This window comes from Struthio camelus, chromosome 2 (genome assembly GCF_040807025.1).
Source record: "Struthio camelus isolate bStrCam1 chromosome 2, bStrCam1.hap1, whole genome shotgun sequence".
Taxonomy (NCBI): domain Eukaryota; kingdom Metazoa; phylum Chordata; class Aves; order Struthioniformes; family Struthionidae; genus Struthio; species Struthio camelus.
The window spans coordinates 130,986,798-131,007,727 of record NC_090943.1 but is presented as its reverse complement, the minus strand read 5'-3'; the positions used below and the strand labels follow the sequence as shown (position 1 = coordinate 131,007,727).

Sequence of the window (20,930 nt, the reverse complement as noted above, 5' to 3'; positions counted from 1 at the left end):
TAATTTAGATGGTCTATGACTCTCTTTTCTTTTTCCTCCCACTGGTAAAAAAAATAAGGATCACTATCTGCATCTAGCTTTACAAAAGCCCCTGAAGATCTAAGGACAAAAAGCATGAATTGATGTCACATTAGGGTATTAAAAAATGCCTATTGTAGGTTTCCTAAGCTTCTGGTAGTGTCCATCAGTTTTGCTATATTTTTAGTGCTTTGAGAAGGCCCTCTTTTAGCAGAGAAATCACTGAGTAGCATAAGGTCGCCAAAAGAGCTCCAACACCTCCCTGCCTGTTTCAGGTTCCCACCTTGGCTTGGCTGCTGTCACAGCACCTTAGAGAACGTGGCAGGGAGAAAGAGGCTTGGAAAAAGTCTGTCCTGCGCCAAAGCCTAGGCTGCCCTGCCCCTGGGCAGCAGGGAGCCCGCGGGGTGCTGGCAAGCCCAGCCCCGGCAGGCCAGAGAAACCAACCCTGGAGTCATTGGGCTGCAAAGGACCCATTGTAATGAAATCAATAGGGACGTTTTAAAATACCTTTACATGTCAATTCTGGTGTCAGAACAGAGTGGGTCAAAGAGGGCTGACCCTCATAACAGGTTAAACTCCTGAGGGTGGAGATAATCTCACAGCAGGAAGGGAGGAAAGTGCTGCGCCCGCCTGGGCCAAGGTGCTTTCACGCAGCCCATCAGCAGCTTTAGGCTAAGGAGCCGACCATTATCAGAGTCATTGTCATTATTATCTTTAAATCTACTGCCTGGCATTCAGGCATCTATCAGGAAAAGACCCAAGACCCTATTAGTGCAGGCAATAAGCCCTGAGAAGGAGGGGAGGAAACTAGTTCATAGATAAATTAACGTTCCTCCTGGCTACATTCCCCTCAGCTTTGTTAATTCTGAGTGACATTTATTGATAAATCAGATTTTACCACCCTTTCCCATGAATCAGCTGGACAAGTTTACGACCAGACCTTTATTATCACTGCATACAATACGTTTTCACACATAAACGTTTATCATGTACTGGCCCAGCGGGGGGGGGGGGGGGGGGGGGGCGCTGATTATTGGGCTTTAGCTCTTGCATGAAAACTCTTTGCCCAAAAATGCATCATGCCAGTGTGCTCTGGCTATTTCTGTGATGTTTACCTTCCTGCTCTCAAACAACAGTTCAGGAAGTCAACATTTTCCTACGTGACATATTTAGTCATTTGAGAAGGTACATCACTCCCTCCCGAAATTAAGTTTCCAAAGAACAGGGTGCTTTAATAATATAAAAATCCCTTCTCCAGAGGAGGGAGTTCAGTTACAAATGCATGTTAGAGATCTGAAAACCGTGATCAGAAAAGCACATGTATTTTACTGTTACAAAAAGCCTGTCAGAGAAGACATGACTTTTTGTCTCTTACCTCAGCTAGTCAAGCCCTGGTGAGAATCATCCTGCTCAAGATCATTCAGAAATGTTGCGGTGTTCTACATGGCCAGTCACGAAAGGCAATATCTGACTAATTTTCATTTGTACTTCTAGGATAATTGAATATTTTACCAGCAATTGTGTGAAATACAAAAGAAGAAATAGTTCCTTCCCTTTTTTCTCTCAACTGTCCCTTTCGGAAAAGGAAATATTTAGTCATGATAGAAACTTTAAAGAGCTGAGTAGAAAACACAATTAATATATTGATATATTGATATCCCGTGAATGGGACTGGGTGGAAGCTTGAAGCTTGCAATAGCTGTTTAGGGGAAAAAAAAAAAAAGGAATATCTAAATTACCTGGAGGTTTAAGTAAAATAATCCAAACTCGTGAAATTGACTGTTAAGAGCACAGTCTTTAAGGTGATGAATAGTATTAAAAGACCCGTTTACCTTGCTGAAGGTAGTTAACAGACATGACTGCTTTTTAAGTATTGACCCCTTTAAATACCATGTTTAGCAAGGGGAATACGGACTAAAGTTACACAATTTCTGTCCTTTTTCCAGCCATACATTAGTCTCTACCTGAACCAGGTAATTCCTTTTTTTTCTTCCCCCCCCCCCCCGCCCCCGCAGATTTCATACCCTGCAAGTAATGACAAAAAGAAATGAGAGCAGGGAAAAATTTGGCGGTGAAGTAAAGTAAACTTAGCTCTGTGCCCTGCAAAGCGAAAGGCAGGAGGGAGGGATTACCGGGTGGCAGCCTCACATTAAAATAGTTACAATAGCAGGTTAAGAGCTCTCTTTTAAAGGCCCCTGGGAATTGATATGTATATAAGCAACACATAATGCTTCTGAATCCCACTGAATTGCTAGCTGAGGAAGGGACCTGACTGAAAGCAAAGAGAGGCGAACAACAGCATCTTTTTGGACTTTACATATATAAGGTTTAAGGAGAGGCAGAGGATGTTTGTCTGTTCCTGTTAATGGCTGTGGCTGAACTGGCAATTGTGCCTTAACTCTTTCAGAGAAGCCAAAGAGTAGTAGGGTCGACTGGTGCCGGAATTACAGCACCAACTAATTTCCTGCAGGTTGAAGTTCCGAGGAGTTTCTAATGGCTATAAAAGCTCCCCTTTGGCCTTCAGTATTACACCTATTTGTGAGACTGACCTTTGATTACTCTCCCTTGCAGAAGTCTTTGAAAATATGTCTTGGAAAGCTTGACAAATGTGAACCTGCACAGTACAGATCAATACCAGTACAGTCACACTACAGAGTAAAACAGCTTCCGTAAAAGCAGATGCTAAAATCAAAGCTTCTTCAAAGTGCCCTACAGCTGGGCACTGTCCACTATTTCGAGTTATGGAAAGGGCCAAGAAAGGTAAGAAACGCAGGAGATGCTAAATATCAACTCAAACAAACAAACGAACAAACGAACAAAGACTGGACAAGATAGATAAGAACTGCTATTCCACTGGGACCCGGGGCACAGGGCAGTAATCAGCGTATGGCAGGAAGAGTGACTGCCATCTGCCATTGTTGCAAAGTCGTCTGCTCAACCTCCTTTCAGGCAGTACTGGGAAATAAACTGATGATGTTGAGTGCCTAGTTTTAAAGTCATGGCGTTTCTTGAAAAGAAGCTCCAGCGAACTCATTACCTTTTGCAATGATAATGTCATCCAAAGGAGAAATGAAACAGAGAGTAGGTAGTTCTTAGTCCTATAATCAGTTTATGTGACTATTCAGTTTGTATTCTTCAGTTTTCAAAATAACATTCCTCCTTAATTCCAGGATTTTTAGTAGACGTTATACACATGCATGGGCATACCTACATATACACAAACGTGTATGCAAATATGTGAATATACATACACACAAATAGAAAACAAATGGTCACTAATATTGTGTCAAGAATGGTGAGTACATGCGGAAAATACTCACACAGCGTAGAGGAGGGGGTTACCAATATAACCATATGAGTATATAAAACAGAAGCAAATAGGAATCTTGCAATCCAAAATATTTCATTTTGATTTTAACTTATCTTCTATAGTAGTAACTTTACGACTATCTGCAAGTTTAATACCTTGTGTCATGAGTATTACAGAAATAAATTGTTTTCCTGTGACAATAGTTAAAAACATGAACCTGCGTAAACACAGCATGCATCATCTTTGACCATTGCTATATGTTATACAGAGCTGTCATTTGTCCTAAATTAATATAATGCTGCTGCTAGTAGGATAAAACCCAAAGGCACAGACTGAAGAAAGAGTAAAGACGAAACTTAAACGATTTGTAAAATAATTTTCATTTTCTTACTGCTGTCATTACTGAGAGAAGGAAGAGGTGATCCATCTACGAGACAGATATAACTAAATAAAAGTGTCACTGAGAAAAAAGTTACTTGGAATTTTGGGAAGTTTTAAGTATTATCAGTCTTTTTAGTTTCCCCTTTCTTCTGAATTTGCCCCAAATTAAATGATTTTTCTCTCGTTCACAAGAACAACTGCTCTCTCTGAACCCTCCCATAGAACCTTTTTGTCATAATAACTTTCCAGCCAAAACAGCCCCCACGAGACTAGATCAATCAAAGCCATAAAAGAAGAATTCTTCTGTCACATCAAGCCCTACTGTTGGTGCCTTACAGTTACAAAACCAACTGCGACAAAACTGGCTCAGTTAGAACATCTCAATCGACATAGCCAGTTACTCTAACCAAAATCAACACACTTGTAATTTGAACATTATTCATTTAAAAAAGAAACAAATGTATAGAAATAAGTTATGTTAATGTTGTGATAACGGTGTGATAGCGGGGTAGAAGTACAAAAGGGACTTAAAAGCCCTGAGTCCAGGCGGTGTGTCCCCCAGTGAATGAAGCCCAGAGTCTTTCCCTCTGAGGCTGCCTCCCTGTCTCACCACAGATCTGAATTCCCTCCCTGGATGGAAAGAAAATCAAAAGAAATCTAAGAGACTGCCTCTTCTCCCCTCCTGTCTTAAACCTCTATCTAACATGTCAGACTGACAGCACTCTTCAAAAGGGCTCTGGGCACGCAGGTAAAGAGCTCAAAACCTTGAGTAGATAATCAAACGTCTCTCTTCCCAGAAATTTCCCTTTTGCTGACATGGTTTTCATGCCGGATTTATTTTTTGTGTGTACTAGAGTAACATGTTGTGCAGGGGACCCCTCTGTTTTTGAAACTGAGGGGAAAATGCTTGTACATAGAGGCATGAATTAAATACAAGCCTACTGTGCTAAGCACAATAATACCTCTACGTGATTTCATACCACCCTTGACTATAGATCCATCAAAATCGAAAGAAAACTGACAAAAATTGATTACTGACAAAATCTGGATTAGCTTCAGCTTGCTGTATGGAGCAAAGGCACTCAGCACAGGCTTGTCTCAGCTTCCCCCAACTTCAGAGCCATAGCTTCTCCCTGTTGCCAGCATGGGCAAGGAAGCATTGGAGAAGAAGACTCTAAACACACCAGGAAAGTGTGTCAGAAAAGCTTCTGTAACAGGATTTGCCACTCCTGCTGCAGTCTTCATGCTTACGAGTCACACGCACAAAAATTCAGGACGCTAGGGCAGTCTGGGTATTGCTACCTTCCAGGCCAGGGACCATCTGGGGAAAAGGGAAAAGCCCCAGCTCCTATCCGAGTGCTTTGGCGATGCCACCTCCCAGCATTCACGATTCCTGTTTTGTCCATTCCCAGCAGCAGCAAGAGCAGGATGCCGCCAGCCTGCTTTCCTGTTTGCTGCTCCCGGATGTGTACATGAATGGAAAAACAGCCACACATCAAACTGGGCAGGAGGCGGGTGTGCAAGGAGACGAATGGATTCCCCTTTCGTTGTTTCCTTGGGGGTTTCACGTCCCTGCAAAAAGAAATCCACTTTTCTTTAATTAAAAGAGTCGTTTGAGAATATTGTTGAAACTGATACTGCAGAAGTAGATGTACCTCATGTGCTGCCTTCCTGCTCTGTAATGGCTCTTGCATTAGGGGCTGGGGGGTGGGGGGGGCTGCTGTTGTCCATTTACTTTAGTAAAGATTGCTATTGAATAAAACCTTTAATGGGGTGTTTATGATCCCTCTCAGCTAACAGCTGAGAGATTGCCCTAGAATAGTCTTTCTCTCCACCTTGGTGGCTCTTAGAGAATCAATACAGGTAATCCCTCAGCTGGTGGTCAGCACTCGCTGCTGTGGGGCTGCCGTGGGCCCTGGCCATGGCCACTTAGAAAGCCTGTCGGTCAAACTGGTGAGAAAGTGAGACTTCCCCAGGGAGCGCCTCTGCCCAGCGGCTGGCCGCCACATCCACAGAGCTGACCTGCACCGCCGGATGCCCTCCAAACCATAGAGAGCCAGTGGCCCAGGGAGCGGTGTGGAGCCACCCCAGGAGTAACTCCACGGGCTTTGCTTCGATTAAACCTAAGGATGGAATCAACCCGTTGTCTCTAGGGAGGAGGGAGCCCATAGCATCATTTCATGTGAAGGACTACTCGTGAACTGCGTTTTTTGGCTGATATTCAGCAATTTACCCCTCTCCCCTTTATTCATAGATGCAGGACATTTTCTCTGGTACCGAGACTGATGTTTCACTTCCACGTTTCTATTAAGATCAAGGTGTCTCCTACTTGCTCTCTTCAAGTCCCTGAGGTAAAAGGTGGTGTGGAAACTGGATTTTTCTCACTACTGCTTTGCAGACTGATGATAGCATAATTTGCATGACTGTATGATATTTTCACATAAGAGATGCAACAGTGCTATTTACACTACTACATTGGCCAGCCTGAGGTTAGTCCTATGAATTTAAGCCTAGCTTTCCACTGCTGCAGAGGCAGCTGAGTTGAGTTTTCAGGACAGTCACCAGAGGAAGAGCGTTGCACCACCTGATGTAGAGCAACCGGCTGGAGGTGGAGAGAGTATGACCACTCTGTTCCTGCTGTGCGACGGACAAAGGTACCGTAATACTTTCTTAAAGTCATCCTAGATACCTTCAGCTGTCAACACCAAGCCTGAGACACCTTGAAGGGATTTGCTTTTCAGGAAAATCATTCACCTGTGAAGTTATTCAAACACACCAAAAACACAGACAGTTGCTGGTCACGCTGAAAATCTTGATGTAAGTGTTTTGCACGAGGTCAAAAAAGAAGAAAGCCTACAGCACTGCCTGAGTCTCCTGACACCTCTCCTTATGCCTGGCTGAGGTCCTACAGCACGTGAACTGAGGAACGTCAGAAGAGAGAAAAAAAATCACTACAAAATGCAAGAGGTGTGCACACCGCAGGAGAGAAAGGGAAATAAAGGTGGTAGTGACCAAGTTCGTTAGAGAAAAACAAACCCTATAGCATGCAGTGGAGGCACATAAGAGGCTGGGGGCCATGAGAAAGTCTTTCTGAAGGAAAGAAATATCCAGCCAGGGCTCCCGTCGCTAAATGAGCTCCCTTGGTTAATGAACAGTTTGGCTCTAATCAATATTTGTTTGTGGCATTATCTTTAATTCACTAAGCTCCTTGCTGCTTTTCGCCTTTCCTCTGTGGTTAACCACCTCGCTCTTCCCCTGACTCCCCCAGGGAGTGCAGCGGGACCGGGGCTGGGCGGAGGCTGGGGGATGGTTGGACACGCGGGAGGTGCCGGATGCAGCCGGAGGCAGCAGATGTCACTGGACCAGCCTTTGTTCCCTTGCACTTGCCAGCCTGGGCTTTGGGACCACCTTTTTGTTTTTGTCTCGCCATTGTCATTCATGGAGTGGCTTTTCAGGAGATATCCTCGCACAGCACACGCTCATCCCACTGGCCCAGCCCCAGCCAAACGACTGATTGCCGTCATCCTCTAGTTTCTATTTAGATCACTTTCCAATTAACATTTAAAATACCTTCACGCAGAAAATGCAAAGCACTTACATCGGTTAGTTTTGTACAGGGCTCATTCATCCAGACGACTTGACTTGCTGCTCCCGGTGGCAGAGCTATTTTTAATCACGTTTAGGAGAAAGCCAGAAGAGCCAGGCTGCCGGTGGCAGGTACGCTCCTGTTCCCTTTTGCCTTGGCTACAGGAGTGCACAGAGACTGCAGCCCCACCAGGGAAGCGGCGCTCCAGCCTCCGCTTAAGCCAAACTGAGTGAGAAACACGGCTACACACTGCATATAGAGTACTACTATATTCACTGCCAGGGAGCATGTTGTTGCTGTCCCCCATTTGACGACTGCAGGGTGGGACTGGGAGAGGTGGAGCGGACGGGGCCGCAGTCAGAGACGGGGTGGAGGGGACATTCTGCCTTCTGTAACGTTAGCTCCGCAGTGGCTAGCCGGCGAATTTAGCACTGTTTGAGAGCTCTGCGGTGTTTGCTCTGGAGGGACCTCGCAGCTGGGGCTTCCCAGTAAAGCTCAGTAAAGCCTGAGCCTTTACAGTTGGCTTGGCCATGAATATTCTCCCTTCAGCTAAACAGTGTTGCCTCTTTCATGTCAGTGCCCTTCTGCACGGTACAGGATGGTGTGGCAGAGGTAAATGCCTTTTTAGCGTTTGATCCGGATTCATCATGCTACTTCCAAGTGGGAGTGAACTCGATCCAAAACTGAATAGTTTCAGCTTTCCTGAACTATTGGGACATTTAAGGCCACATCCATCAAGGCACTGCATGCCTCTGACTCCTAATGCAGTCAGCTGCTACCCAGCAGGACAAGGCCTATAATTCCCAGCAAGAGACAGCTTGACTCTGTAATGACTTACAAATGACACAGAAAACACCTCCAGCCATTTGCTGCTACCTCTTTGTATATTCTTGCATATATATATATTTTCTTACATACATATATATATATATATATATATAAACTCCCATGTATTGGGCAGACTAAAGCCTATCATCCAATAGTGTATGCTAGAGCCTCAAATAATTTATTTGTTGTCCTTTCCATGAATCTCAAAGTAACAATCTTAATAATCAGCAGAAAACATTCAGACATACAGGCTTAATATGCAAGATAACCAGTAACTACAGTCATGAGTACAAGTGAAAACCTTCACATACTTTCTTACAGACAACTCAGCAACACAGTACTGTAGAAGAGTGCCAATATTTTAGCATGAGGTATTTGGGAGTCCTTTAAGTAGAAGAAAACACACACAGCTAAAGCATCACAAACGAAGAGGCATCTCTTAAATACATCACACTCACCAGAAGCAGTGAGATAACCTTCACATGAGGCCAATTGCAGGGCTATTTTTCACAGCACTTCTAATCCATTCCTATTAAGAATATTTACTTTATTACTGAGGAGGTGATGATTTCACCAAATCCCGAGTTACTTAAGAGGACTGAACTAGCAAAGCCTTCACACACAACATTCACATTTCTGCTGGCCAGGGTTTTGTATGCTTGACAAGAAACACCTCCATACAGGCAGTCAGGTGTGAAAATCATGATTCAGGTCCTCCAACTATATATACTTCAGCATGGCTTGAAGGATATGCAAACACTATGATAACTTTCTGCTCAGAAGTGAATTTTATCCCCTTAGAGCTTGCCAGCTGAGGCCCTGAATGTGGACAAAATGCAGCTTTCTGTATTACAAGAATCTTTGGTATTAGAATATGTAAAACATTCAAAACAAAGTATGATCTTCATGCCACCCTAAAAATCTATGTGTATGTACAATATTAGTGTTTTTTTTTTTATGTCACATCCTACTTAGTGCTGGGCCTCAAGATTTTTCTCACAAGTAAGTGGTTTTACAAATACTCCTTTCAAATTTTTAGCCATGAGAAAAAAACAACATAATTCACAACGAAACATACAAAAATTAGTGCAAATCAATATACATCTTTATAGATATAGTATCTACATGACATAATGAAATGTGCAGGTAACATTTTTCTCATTCTATGCTGTATCTAAAGTGATAACGATAAGGTTGGTAGGCACAAAATAAGTTCCATCTCCCATACTTATGTGCAAAGTCCTTGTTAATCCTAGTTGATCTAGGATATTAAAAAAGAACCTCATCCTCCCAGTAACATCAGACTATCTATCTGGGTTAATCAGCAGACTCCAGCAAGGGCTTCTATTATCCCTGCTGGATGCAACCCACAATCCCATTAACAGGGGAAGCACCACACACATGCACAGCCTCCTACGCCCTCCCCACTGCCCTGGGCATTCAGTGATGCAGAGAACGAGCAGAGCACTGGCCTCTGCATCAGTTACGACACTCCCAGCGCTCAGGGGTACTTCAGCACAGGCTTTTTGCCAGGCCTCCACACGAGCTGACATTTTACATTGCCAGTGAATGTCATTGCGTTAAGAATTCTTACCGATTTTGAAAACGTTTTGCAAAATTCAGGGTTCAGACACTTAAGATTTCACAGTGAAATTATTTTTTCCATTGTAATATGCAGAGAAAACTTCATGCAGGGCCAAAGTTTGTTGGTGTGGATGGACAGGATGTCTGCGATGTTCTCCTGAATCCTTCTCCAACATCAGAACAGAACACAAAAGACAGAACAAAACCTGAACTTTCAAGAAAAACATCCCAGAGTAAATCTTCTCACCCATAGCTAAGTGAGTAGCTCTTTCTATAGAAAAAAAAGCATTTTTATGAACAAAGAAAGACCTCCCTTTTGCTAAAGAAATAAAAAAATAAAGTAGAATAAAACAAAAAACAAAAAAACCCCCACACAAATCAGTCCTGACTTGGTTACTCAGACAGTGAGAAATGGAGGGTGAAACCTTCTAGTCCTCCCCTTGCAGGATGAGGAGTTGCCACAGGTTGGAGGCAGGAATTTTGTGTGCAGAGTTTTGGGGCTGTGAAGTCCTGGGACTGCCTATCCTACACCTTAAATTGTACCTTAGCAAGAGGGAAGGCTTTTACCCCTTCCTAAATAGCAGTATCGCAGGGCTGATTTTAAAATCTGTGTTCCTTCAGAACTAGTAAATGGTTTATTTTCCACGGCATTCAGGAGCGCCACTGCAACAGCCATCCTACGTAGAGCCAAAAGGAGGAGGCGGAAGAGTCCAGCTTTCCTATCAGGCCTCACAACGAAGGACTGCCTCGCCAGCACTTGCAGTATTTGAACATTTCTAGACCACAGTTACTCAGGAAATCCAGACAGAAGAGCCCCATGGCGGGGTCGTGCCTGCGCCCGGCCTGTGCCAAGCCCACAGTGCAGACCTTCTACCAGAGTGTCTTACTCTTAAGAGACTCATCTAGGAGCATGCTGGTGCTTGGGAATATCTTCAAGTTGGTCCTAGCAAGCAAGTAGGCAGAGAGCCACAGCCTCACGGGCTTAGCAGGGCCCCCAAGGACACTACCACTAGCCAGCACAACGGGCCTGCAGGTATCTCACCACCTCCTGCCCCCTGGGCTAACCAGGATCCACTGGCCCCTGGAAGACTCAGTCCAACTGCTTTGGAGCTCCCCAGGGCCCCTGTAGGGTGGCTCTGCAGCTCAACGAAGGAATTAAATACCCCTAGGCCAGGCTAGCAGTCCACATCTCTGAGGCAGTTCACATTCAGATAGAGATTCGTTAAGAGCTTTGCACGCTGAAGGGAAATAGACTCCATACCTGGTCAGGTGCCCAGATAAAACAAACAAACAGAGGTTAAATCAGCTTTTGGAAATGCACTTGATAAAAATGTCCCTCAAACCAGCTTTGGTACGGACAGCACCGGACAGCCCACAGAGGTGGTGCATGAGAGGCACAGAAACATTCACTGCGGTGATACTCCCACGCAAGGCATCCACAGGAGGTGCAATTCACCCTGCCTGCGCTTCCCTCTTGCGGAGGGGTACAGGAGAGAGGACGGGCTGGGAAGGTCAGTGCATGCTGGAGGCTCGCCCCAGCGTGCAGTCAGGATCCCCAAAGTAGAGATAAACTGTTGGCCCCTGTGCTGAGAAATACGCGCAGGGTCCAGAGACCAGGCCTACCCAAGGGGGTGCTTGAGCCCCGTGCCGCCGCGAGGGTGAACGTCACCTCCTGCGGCGTGTACACAAACACACACAAACTCATGCGCATACACAGATACACACACGAAGCTGGTCCACGATCTGCCTGACGGGCTCGGGGCTAACGAGCGGCGTGATACTGCATGTGGAAGTGCAACTCCTCCTGCTCCGGGAAGTGCTGGCCGCACACGGAGCAAGTGCAGCCCTTGTCCTTACTGTGCGTGCGCCTGACGTGGCTGTCGTGGGCCGCGTGCGAGGCGAAGGCTTTGCCGCAGTGTTTGCACTTGAAGGGCTTCTCTCCCGAGTGCTGGCGGATGTGAGTGCGCAGGATGCTCGACGCGGTGAACGCCTGAAATGGCAGGGACCGGGCAGGGAAGGAGGCGGTTTAATGTACTCTATTTTCACATGTGCAGCCCACAGTTTCCAGTAACCCACACCCTTCAGAAGGGCTATTCCTTGAAAATAAGTCCTCAAATAATTCACACCCTCAGCTAATCAGAGCAAACCAGAAACTAGTAGCAATGAGGAACCAGAAGCCAAGAGCTATCACTCTCCGCTCTGTAGCCATGGCTGAGTCCCTGGAGTTATATAGAATTCAGAGAAAGATTTCTGATCAGAGACACCGGCAAATATCCTCACATGTCAAAGAATAAGAAGTAAAGTCAATACTGTCCTACTTATCCTTGTATTTCCTGCATGTTGGGGAAAGACGATGCAGGTTCCTGCCTTGCAGTTTTTATTCGGAAAGTTAAACTCCTTCATGCTCACATGTACTGGCTTGGAATTCAGGGGGTCAGAATTCATTCATGCAACTCCGCATGCCTCCATCTTTCCGTGTTTCATTTCCCCCCTCCATCGTACACTACTCTTCTTTAGTCAGACCTTGCAGTCTTTTCTCTCTCCCCTCACTTGAGTAGCAAACTCCTCCTACATTTTGGGAGGAAATCCTCTCAATGATATTTGAGCGAGAATGTTGTAAAATAGCCCATGTTTTCCCCTGTTTTTCCTTTTCCTGGGAGAGATACCTTTAGGGCCCCTTTACTATTTGCAGACGTCACAGAAATACTCTGGCCACTGCCCCTACTTCCATCAGCAGTCTGGAGAAAACGCCATGCTAGAACCTGAAATTGCTATATACTGGTCAGGCAGTGGGAGTTTTTATCCACAAACCCTCTTTAGTACCACTGTGTTGCTGAACCATCACAAATAAGTTTTCAAAGCAGATAGCAACAAATCTCAGATACATTTTCACTAGGAACCTTAGAGCACAAACAGATCTGTAATTCCTACAGAAAAGTCCCCAGAAGATGTATGTCAAAGGGACAGAAGGACAGAGGTTCAAGGGATAGAAGCACTTGTGGGGTGATCCTGGCCCAACACTTCTCCCTCAGCTGCATCTAGGTGAGCAAACTGCACCCAGGTGAGCAAAGGGGCAGGGAAAGCAAGGTTGCTTTGGCATAGCCACCATAAGTAGGAGAGGCAAAGAGGAAAGACCACCCTGCAGGAGGAGCAGCTGAGAGTATTATAAAACAGCCTCTGGTTTCCCAGCTCCAGAAATGGATGGCTATGTCCTAGGATAACCTCATCCTGCGACCTGAGAAACGACAAATAAAATCTGAGCTGCAAAAGACCCACCAGAGCTACCAGGGCCTGGACAGAAGTGTGACATGTCCTAGCGAGATCTCTTCACAGAGGAACCTGCAAAGCTCTGTGATCTGTTCCTGTGATCAGAAGATTAAAGGTTGACATTTCACCCTAAACTCTGCCTACAAGCCTTTAGGAAGTCTGTGGAAAAATAATATCCCAGAGGAGCTTCTTCTAAGGCTCTTTAGTAGAGGACACTTCAACTATGTGTCGGAACAGCCATAAACAAAACATCTCTCCCTTCTGAATCAGGAACACCTCAGTACCTGCCGTTGGCACTGCTGCCTCGCACGGACAGAAAGGGTGGACCGTTGCAGCTGGAGCCCTACCTGCACTTGCCTGACAGCAGGCTGCACATCTGCCGTCTGTCTGCTCATAGGGCAGGGATCACTGCTCCCTCAGGGAAAGCAAGGTCACCTGAATCATCCTCGAGCCACCCCTCCTGTGAAGAGTAGGAGCAGCTGAGCCAATTTTTGATCAGTCCTGTATGGCTTATTGCAGTACCACGCACATAAATCACTCCGTTACTTCAAGGTAAGCAAGCAGAGTCATGTCTTAGGGGTTCAGCTCATGGGCCAAATCTGTTCACCTCACTCAAGAAAGGAGCGGGAGCAAGCTCAAAGACTCTGGGGAAAAGGACAATACTACACCTAGCTGAGTACCTAGCATAGTATTTGAGATGCTCTCGAACAGTCGTAGATCTTATCCTTGCAACAGCTCTCTGAGGTGTGTCCAGCAGCCCTGGAGGCAGAGACCTGCTCTGTTTCTTCAGTCCCAGCCATTTCTGATACTCCCTATCGCTTCCACTTTCCTTCCTTTCCCCCTCTGCAACTCACAACTGCAGCCCGAATATGTGTGCGCTCATCTGGATATCAGCTTAAATACAAAGTCCCATTTTGTGTCCTTTTCTCTTGAGCACTTCATCAAGAAAAACAAAATAAACAGGAGCATGAAGAAAACCACCACCGCCGGGTGCGGTGCAATACCGAACGCAGCAGAGGATAGACAGAGCGACAGGCCGGGGCACTGGCCGCAGCCTGGGTTTTCCCTTACCTTGTTGCAGTATACACATTTGTAGGGGCGCTCGCCAGAGTGAACCCGCATGTGCTTGTTCAGGCTGGAGGACTGAGAAAAGCTCTTCCCGCATACTGAGCACTGGAAAAATGTAATTAAATAAGTAAAATGAAAAGTTAACAGGAAGCACGTAACAGCATAGCTGAAAAAAATGTTAGGAAGTGTGCCAGTATCTCGCTACATATATTTATATACAAACACAGCAGTAATTTAAGTAGCAAATTTATTTAACAGCTAGAATTGCAATGCACTTTTAAGAACAGATTAAAAAAAAAGAAAAATCGTGCAAAATTCCAAAACATTTTTTGTGTCTGATTCGAAAAGGTTTCATCAAAAACTGTCCTACAAAATCACCATCTTTCTCCAAAATGTAATAACGTAAATAATGCTTCAGTTACTATTTTGATTTTTTTAGTCAACAAATAAAATATTTGTTGACTAAAGAATATTTGTCAAGGGGACCTCAAAATAATCATCATTTTTCAGAAACGGTCAGTCACAGCACGTCGCCTCCCGCTTGATCTTTCAGAAATGCCTCCCCTTAGATGAGTGAAACATGCACCACTTCATCTTCTGCCAGAACAAGGTGCCACCTGCATCATGTGGTTCATGTCCCGTAGCTGTCAGTGACAGAATAAAATCCAGTTCCAGGAGTGCTGAAGTCATTTGAGAGACTTGCACTGACTTCAGTAAAATTTGTATGAGGCCATAAATCATTTTCCTCCTGCGATGCCTTTGAAAGAAATCCTCACTCATAAGTTTGAAAGATACTAAGCCATGACTGATTTTGAAAGATAATTTACTGACACATTTTCCGTCTTTGTTTTTTGCATTCATCTATTCTCATTCAAATGCACTATCTATTCAGAATAAGCTTCTCTCCCGGCTGTTTCAAAATATTTATTTTGCATGCATTCCAAAATAAATGCTTTGTGAAAGAAAGAAGGAAAGAGAGAATGAAGGAGAGAAAGAATTACATATTTCAAACCTCATTTTTAATAGAATGACATTTTAAATCTCTATTAGTAAATCAAAGTGATATTCTGACATTGCAATATTGCCAATTTAGTTGTAACACCTCTCCTGACACATTCACGTTATTCTAGTATGACCTATAAAATATATATATATATATATTTTTTTTTTTTTTACAGAGATTTTCAGGGGTGATTTAACAAGCCCGGTAACTTCCCCTTGCCTGAGCCTTTGGGAGAAGTCTGATTTTCCCTTTCTAGCGCTGCTGGAGGAAAGCAGTGTTACAAAGAGACGTTTGGTGGAGACGAGGCAAATGTCTCAGCAAGGATTTGCCCCCACCAAATGAAAACTTGCTCCATGTCGAACGTAAGATTTGGCTCCTGTTGTGCCCAGCAGACAGAGCTGTCTGCCGGTTGCCAGCGTGAAGGCAGGGGGAGGACGGCGGGAGCCCAGCCCAGCCAGCCCCAAGGCGCAGCTGGGCTCTGTGCGTGCCCCGCTTTCACTAAAACACCATTTAGCTCCGCAGTCAGGGAGAAAAGCAGCAAAAGAGGCATACAAACGTCCAAAAGCCCTGTGCTGGTTAAAGTCAGGTGAGTTAAGCAGCCCTTTGGCTCTGTCGGACCCGGCAGCCGCGAGGAGAAGGGCCAGCTGTGCCCTCGCTCCGCGCGGAGCAGCGCGAGGCTGCGGGCAGCAGCATCACCTCCGTGCCGGCACCAGCGCTTCTTTGCGCAGAGGGACTGTTTCCCCCCTGCCCTGCTCTCCTCCTAGGGAGCAGACAAGCATTTGCCCCTGAGATCGTTTCTGTTTCAAACTCTCCCTGGCACTGCGGGGTCAGTTATTTTCCCAGCCTAGTGCAAATTCATTAATTTCTTCAGCTGAACTCTGCCGCACAAGACAAATTCTTCCTTTGCAGGCGGAACAGTTTCACAAAGCAACTGCCAAGGAAATCAGAGAGGGGAGAAGTGAGGAGAGAACAGAGGAGAGAACATCAGTATCTTAACCTTTGACAAAATAAGATAATTAAGGATAATTACTTACTCCAGAAGAGCAAGTAGCTGCAGAGACACCCAGGAGCAGGCTTACCTTGTGAGGTCTATGCTTCTCGTGAACGTGGAGAATATGGATCCTCAGCCTGTCTCGTTTTTCAAAGGATCGGTTACAGAGGTGGCAAGGAAATTTTCTGTCCCCCTGGTCCACGCAGCGAGTGTACTTGAGGTGCTTGTCCCGGTAATACTTGTACGCAAAAACCTTGCCGCATCTCTCGCATTTATAGCTCTCCCCGGCTTCTGTAGAGCAGAAGGGAAAGTGCCATCGCTCCGTTATGCTGCAGTTAAAAGGTGTTAAAACTTTCAAACCCGACTCTCTTTCAGAGCTGGTGCCCAACTGAGAATTGTAGGTCTTCACAAGGGTAACAATGTTAAACGGATTCTGGCAACGTAACTCACAAAATACAGGTTGGATCTGGTAAGCAAACACAAGGCTCCACTTGCCCTTACATTTTCTCTCTAACGGAAGGGGACACACAAGAGTCCCGACGCTAACGAAATTATTGTGCTTAGCCGCTGTCTTCAGCAAGGGCAAGATTCCAGCCTTGCATCTCCATAAACGGGCAGTGAATACAGGGAAGAAGAGCTCAGCTGCCTGCAACATAAAAGGGTGTCCCCAAACAGAAGCATTGCTAGGCATTTATTATCAATAGCGCCCCTAAATTTCACTCCCCGTTCTAAAAAGAAAAACCAATCTGCATATCTTTTCTATGATTTTCAAAATACTGTAAAACAAGAACACTTTTTTTTTGTTTTCTTTTGTATTTTGATCTTAACCATTGAATCTGGAAACAACATAGGACATTTTGCAAATGTTTAAACATCCTTTTCTGCCTCTTCTACAATGCAAAAAAGTAAGTTTGACTTAAACCTTGAAACAAAATCAGCAATTTACCACCTATCTGGACTAGGCACCTTAAAACAACAGATTCAAAAATCTCCATGCAGCGATTTGCCAAACTCTTCTTTCTTACTCCTGCACATAGCCAACGCATTCCTTGACAGCTCCAGCTTTTTCTGTATTTGCACAAATCTGTTTTCTTCATACATAAGTTTTACTGATGAGAATGTCACATTTTCTGTATATTTTAAGCACAGTGCTCCTGAAGAAAGTACTTTTGGTATCTTCTGCAAGCAGCATCAGCCTTATCGGATTGGAACGATTTCAGCCTGCCCCATATACAAAGAGCATTAACTGCATGAAAAATGCCATGAAGTCAGGTGTGCGCAACTGTACGATTAAAATCGGACCAAAACAGGAATGCCCAAAAGCCTCTTTCCTCTGCAAACGCGGCCCCCTGGAAGAACGGCTGCTGCAGAGCAGAGAAAAGATCAGCCGCTCGCTCTACCATTCCCCAGAGCGCTGTCAACCAGCGTCAGATGTTTTACAGTCATCAAATTACCACTTTTTACTCCCAAAGCAAACAAAAACTAGCTGCAAGCTGCAGAGAAAGGGGTGTGCAGTTCAAGGGAGAGCTTTGCTCAGAGCTGCTAGCAGCCCTCAATACCGATATCCCGCCTCCCCGGCGCCTAGGGTAAGGCGCTCTTTTGGGATGCTGGAGGTTGGGTGAGCAGGCAAGGACACGCGTTTGAGCCCCAGGATCGCAAGGACATTGCTCGCGGCATGGGAGTGGGGCAGCCCTGGCCACCCCAGAGCATCCCGGAGTCCTGCAGCTTGCAGGCAGAGGTGTCACCCCACAACAATCTCATCACAGGGACTGGGAGGTGCTCAGAGTAAAATGCGCCTGAAGAAAAATATGATGCCAGGGTCTTTTAAAGCACCGGCAAGTCCCCTAATAGGAGTCTAATCATGGCAGGACACATATCCAAGGGGTAGATGGGTTACGACCCTCCTAGGGATTTCTCCATAGCCTCACCTTCAGCTTGCTGCTGAGGTCTCTTCCCTTCTGGCATGCCCTTCAGGCTGATGGGGATGCCCAAAAACTGCACATAGCAATCCCCGTACCACACCAGCAGCTCCTGCTTCGGTAAGATTTCTTTGCAGCTTTCGTAGAAGATTTGTCCCTGGCACTGAATAGCTGTCAAATTCTGCTCCTCGGGGAACCTGGCACAATTTACCAGGGCCATCCAGTTGCCTGCGGCTCCCTTCCCGTCTATGAAGTGGCTCAGGCGCCCGTATTCAAAGATCTGGGGAGCAAAGGAGAGACCCAGATCAGGTTTGAACCCTTCCGAAAGGGTCCTGCTTGCACCGATCCCACCACCCAGACAAGGTCCAGCTCCTGTTGCAGGCTAGGGGAGAAGGGCAGCCAAACGCCTCTCCAATTTCGGCAGGTGCGGCGGCCAAGCGGCGCCCCTACCCCCGGGGCGCGGTGCCGGGGGCGCCCCGTCCCGGCGCGCCTCCTCTACCTCCCACATCAAGGAGTTGTCATCGTAAGTCTTGATCTCGCTGGTGTTCACCACTCTGCCCTGGAAAGGGCCGAAGCGGACTCCTTTGGGGATGGCATCCGTGCAGAAGACTCCGAGCTGAGAAACGTCGCCGTAGGCCGCCCGCAGCACCGCCAGCCCTGCGGGGGAAGGAGGGCTGAGCGCGGCGCGGCGCGGCGCAGCGCGGCGGGGCAGCGCGCCCGGGCGCCCCTTACCTTCGGGCAGCTGCAGCGAGTCGCCGTCGAGCAGCGGCGCGGAGCAGGGCGAGTCCGCCGCACCTGCGGGAGGGAGAGTCCGCCGCGCCGTCAGGTCAGCCCGGCCCCGCAGCTCCGGCCTCCCCGCGGGCAGCCCCGGACGCCGCCCGGGCCGTGAGTCACCCCGCGGCGTCGAGCCCCCTTTCCGCCGCTATCCCGGCGCGGAAGGGAGAAGGGGGCCGTCCCGATGCCGACGTGCCGCCAGGCCCCTCTAGCCCTGCCGGCGCGGGGTGGGCAGGCTGCAGCCCTCCTGCGCCGGGGCACCGTGCCCCTCTCCCGCAGCGCAGCCCGCGGGCGGGTGCAAGGAGTGACTTGCCGCCGAGCACGGCCCCGCGGGTCCCCCCTACCCCCGCGGCCCCTCTCGCCCACTCGCGGCCGTCACACGTGCCAGAGGATTCCCCCCCCCCCGCCCCTTACCCGGGCTGGCGGGGGGCACCCGGAGCCCCGAGATGGCGTGCAGGCTGCCGGCCAGCTGGCTGCTGCGGAGCGCCCCGTACAGCACCGTGTTGAGCTCCTCCTCGGTGAAGTGGTACCTGTAGCTGGGCCCCGCGGGCCCGTGGCCCGCCGGGCTCCGCGCCGCCCCGCGGGGCGTGCGCGGGTAGGGCTGCGGGGGCGAGCCGGCGGCCTCCGCCCGACGGGGCGAGCCCTCCGGGGCCGGCAAGGGGGCAGGAGCCGGCGGCTTGCTGTAGAGGGGCAGCGGGAAAGCGGGGAAGGGCTCGGCGGGCAGGGCCGCCGGCTGGCTCAGGAAAGCGGGCACCCGGCTGAAGCTGAAGGGGGGCAAGGGCGGCGAGGCGGTGACAAGCCTGCCCAGGGGTTTGAGAGGGTGGAAAAGGTCGGGGGCCGCCTCGAAGTACTGGGCGGGAGGGAGGAAAGCCGGGTAGTAAGCAGCGAGGCTCGCGGGGCTCAGCCGGAGCCCGTCTGCGGCGTCCTTGGGGCCCGGCTCGCCGGCCAGGGACAGCGCCATGCCGGGGCCCAGGGGAGGGACCTGCCGGGAGCCGCACGGAGCAACACCCGGGGGCTGCGCGGCGCCCCCCGCTCCGGGGGTCGGGGTGGCCAAGGGGCGGGAGGGGGCCGAGGGAGCCTCCGTCGGCCGGCGCCGTCGGGGCGGGCTGGCCGCCGCCGGCCCCCCGCGGCTATATGGGGCGGGCGGCTGGGGGCGGCCCGCCCCGGGGTCGCGCAACCCTAGGGGAGGTGGGGGACGGACGGACGGACGGTCGGTCGGAGGCCGCGGCCCCGGGGGCCGCCCCGACGGGCGCCCCAGCCCCGGGGCGGAGCCGCGGCCACTCAGGGCGGCGGCGGCTGCTGGGGGTGGCGCGGGGCGCGACGCACGTCGAGGCCGGCGGGGGTGGCGGTGGGGCACCCCCCGGCTGCCGGGCCCCCCTCCTGCCTCTGCCGGTCTCCTTCCTCCTCCTCACGTCCCGGCCCTTGGCCGCACTCGGCTGCTCCCCGCGGGTGGGCTCTACCTCTTGCCCCCCGCCGAGGGGGAGGCCGAGGTGCTGGTAGCAGAGCGGGGGGGCGATGCTCCGCAGTGTCCACAGCCCCAGTGGGGCGCCTCAGGGGCGGCGAGCGGGTGCGTTTCGATACAGCAAGTTTTAAGTCCAAAAAACACCTCCAAAACGCGGCGACCTGAGCACACAGCCCAGCACCCTCAGCCACAGCAGGTTCCCCGGGCACGGTGGAGGCAATTCTGCGCCGGGCGGCGTTCGCCTCGGGCTGCCTGCGCGCCAGGCAGAACCGCGGCCGCTGCGGGGGTGTCCCAGGCACTAGGACCAGCCCCCTGCAGGACCCGGGGCCTGGGCTGACACCTGGGCCTTGCCCCTTGCACGGGTGCTGAGTGATCCCCTGCTGCAGGGTTTCACCCCATTAATGTGGGGTTTCTCTTTTTCTTTTTTTTTTTTTTCCCTAAACCCTTGTCCCTCCCACGTGACCGTGTGCTGGATTTGCTGTCAGAACAAGACCTCAGAGGGGCTGCAGGCCCCAAGGGCTGAGGGGTCCCCGGGACCCAGGTGTGCAATTGCCGTTGCAGCATGCACTCCTTGCTAGCGCAGGGAGGTAAGAAACCTTCAGGCCAGCCTGGGACCAAACCCCATGGCAGGCAGGGCACGAACAGGATGGCTTACAGCGCCGTCCCCCTGGGGTGGCTCATCCCTTGCCAGTGTGCAGCCCGGGTGACACTGCAGGTGCAGGCATGGAGGGAGGGGACG

General features: G+C 49.0%; 1 protein-coding gene across 1 annotated transcript; it reads right to left on the bottom strand.

Moving 5' to 3' along the window:
* Positions 1-8,283: 8,283 nt before the first annotated feature.
* PRDM14 (PR/SET domain 14) lies at positions 8,284-19,690 on the bottom strand. Its single transcript, XM_068933756.1, has 7 exons — positions 19,144-19,690; positions 18,688-18,750; positions 18,455-18,612; positions 17,965-18,235; positions 16,125-16,327; positions 14,046-14,147; positions 8,284-11,697 (listed from the first exon to the last, which is right to left on the bottom strand). The coding sequence occupies exons 1-7, from the start codon at positions 19,688-19,690 to the stop codon at positions 11,470-11,472; spliced, it is 1,572 nt and encodes a 523-aa protein (XP_068789857.1). The 3' UTR covers positions 8,284-11,469.
* Positions 19,691-20,930: the final 1,240 nt, after the last annotated feature.

Coding starts and splice junctions, on each gene's coding strand:
- PRDM14 (XM_068933756.1), bottom strand. CDS start 19,690: ATGGCGCTGTCCCTGGCCGGCGAGCCGGGCCCCAAGGACGCCGCAGAC. Junction 18,236..18,454: donor ACAACTCCTTGATGTGGGAG/GTAGAGGAGGCG, acceptor TTTGCTCCCCAG/ATCTTTGAATACGGGCGCCT. Junction 14,148..16,124: donor AGAAGCATAGACCTCACAAG/GTAAGCCTGCTC, acceptor ACATTTTTCCAG/TGCTCAGTATGCGGGAAGAG.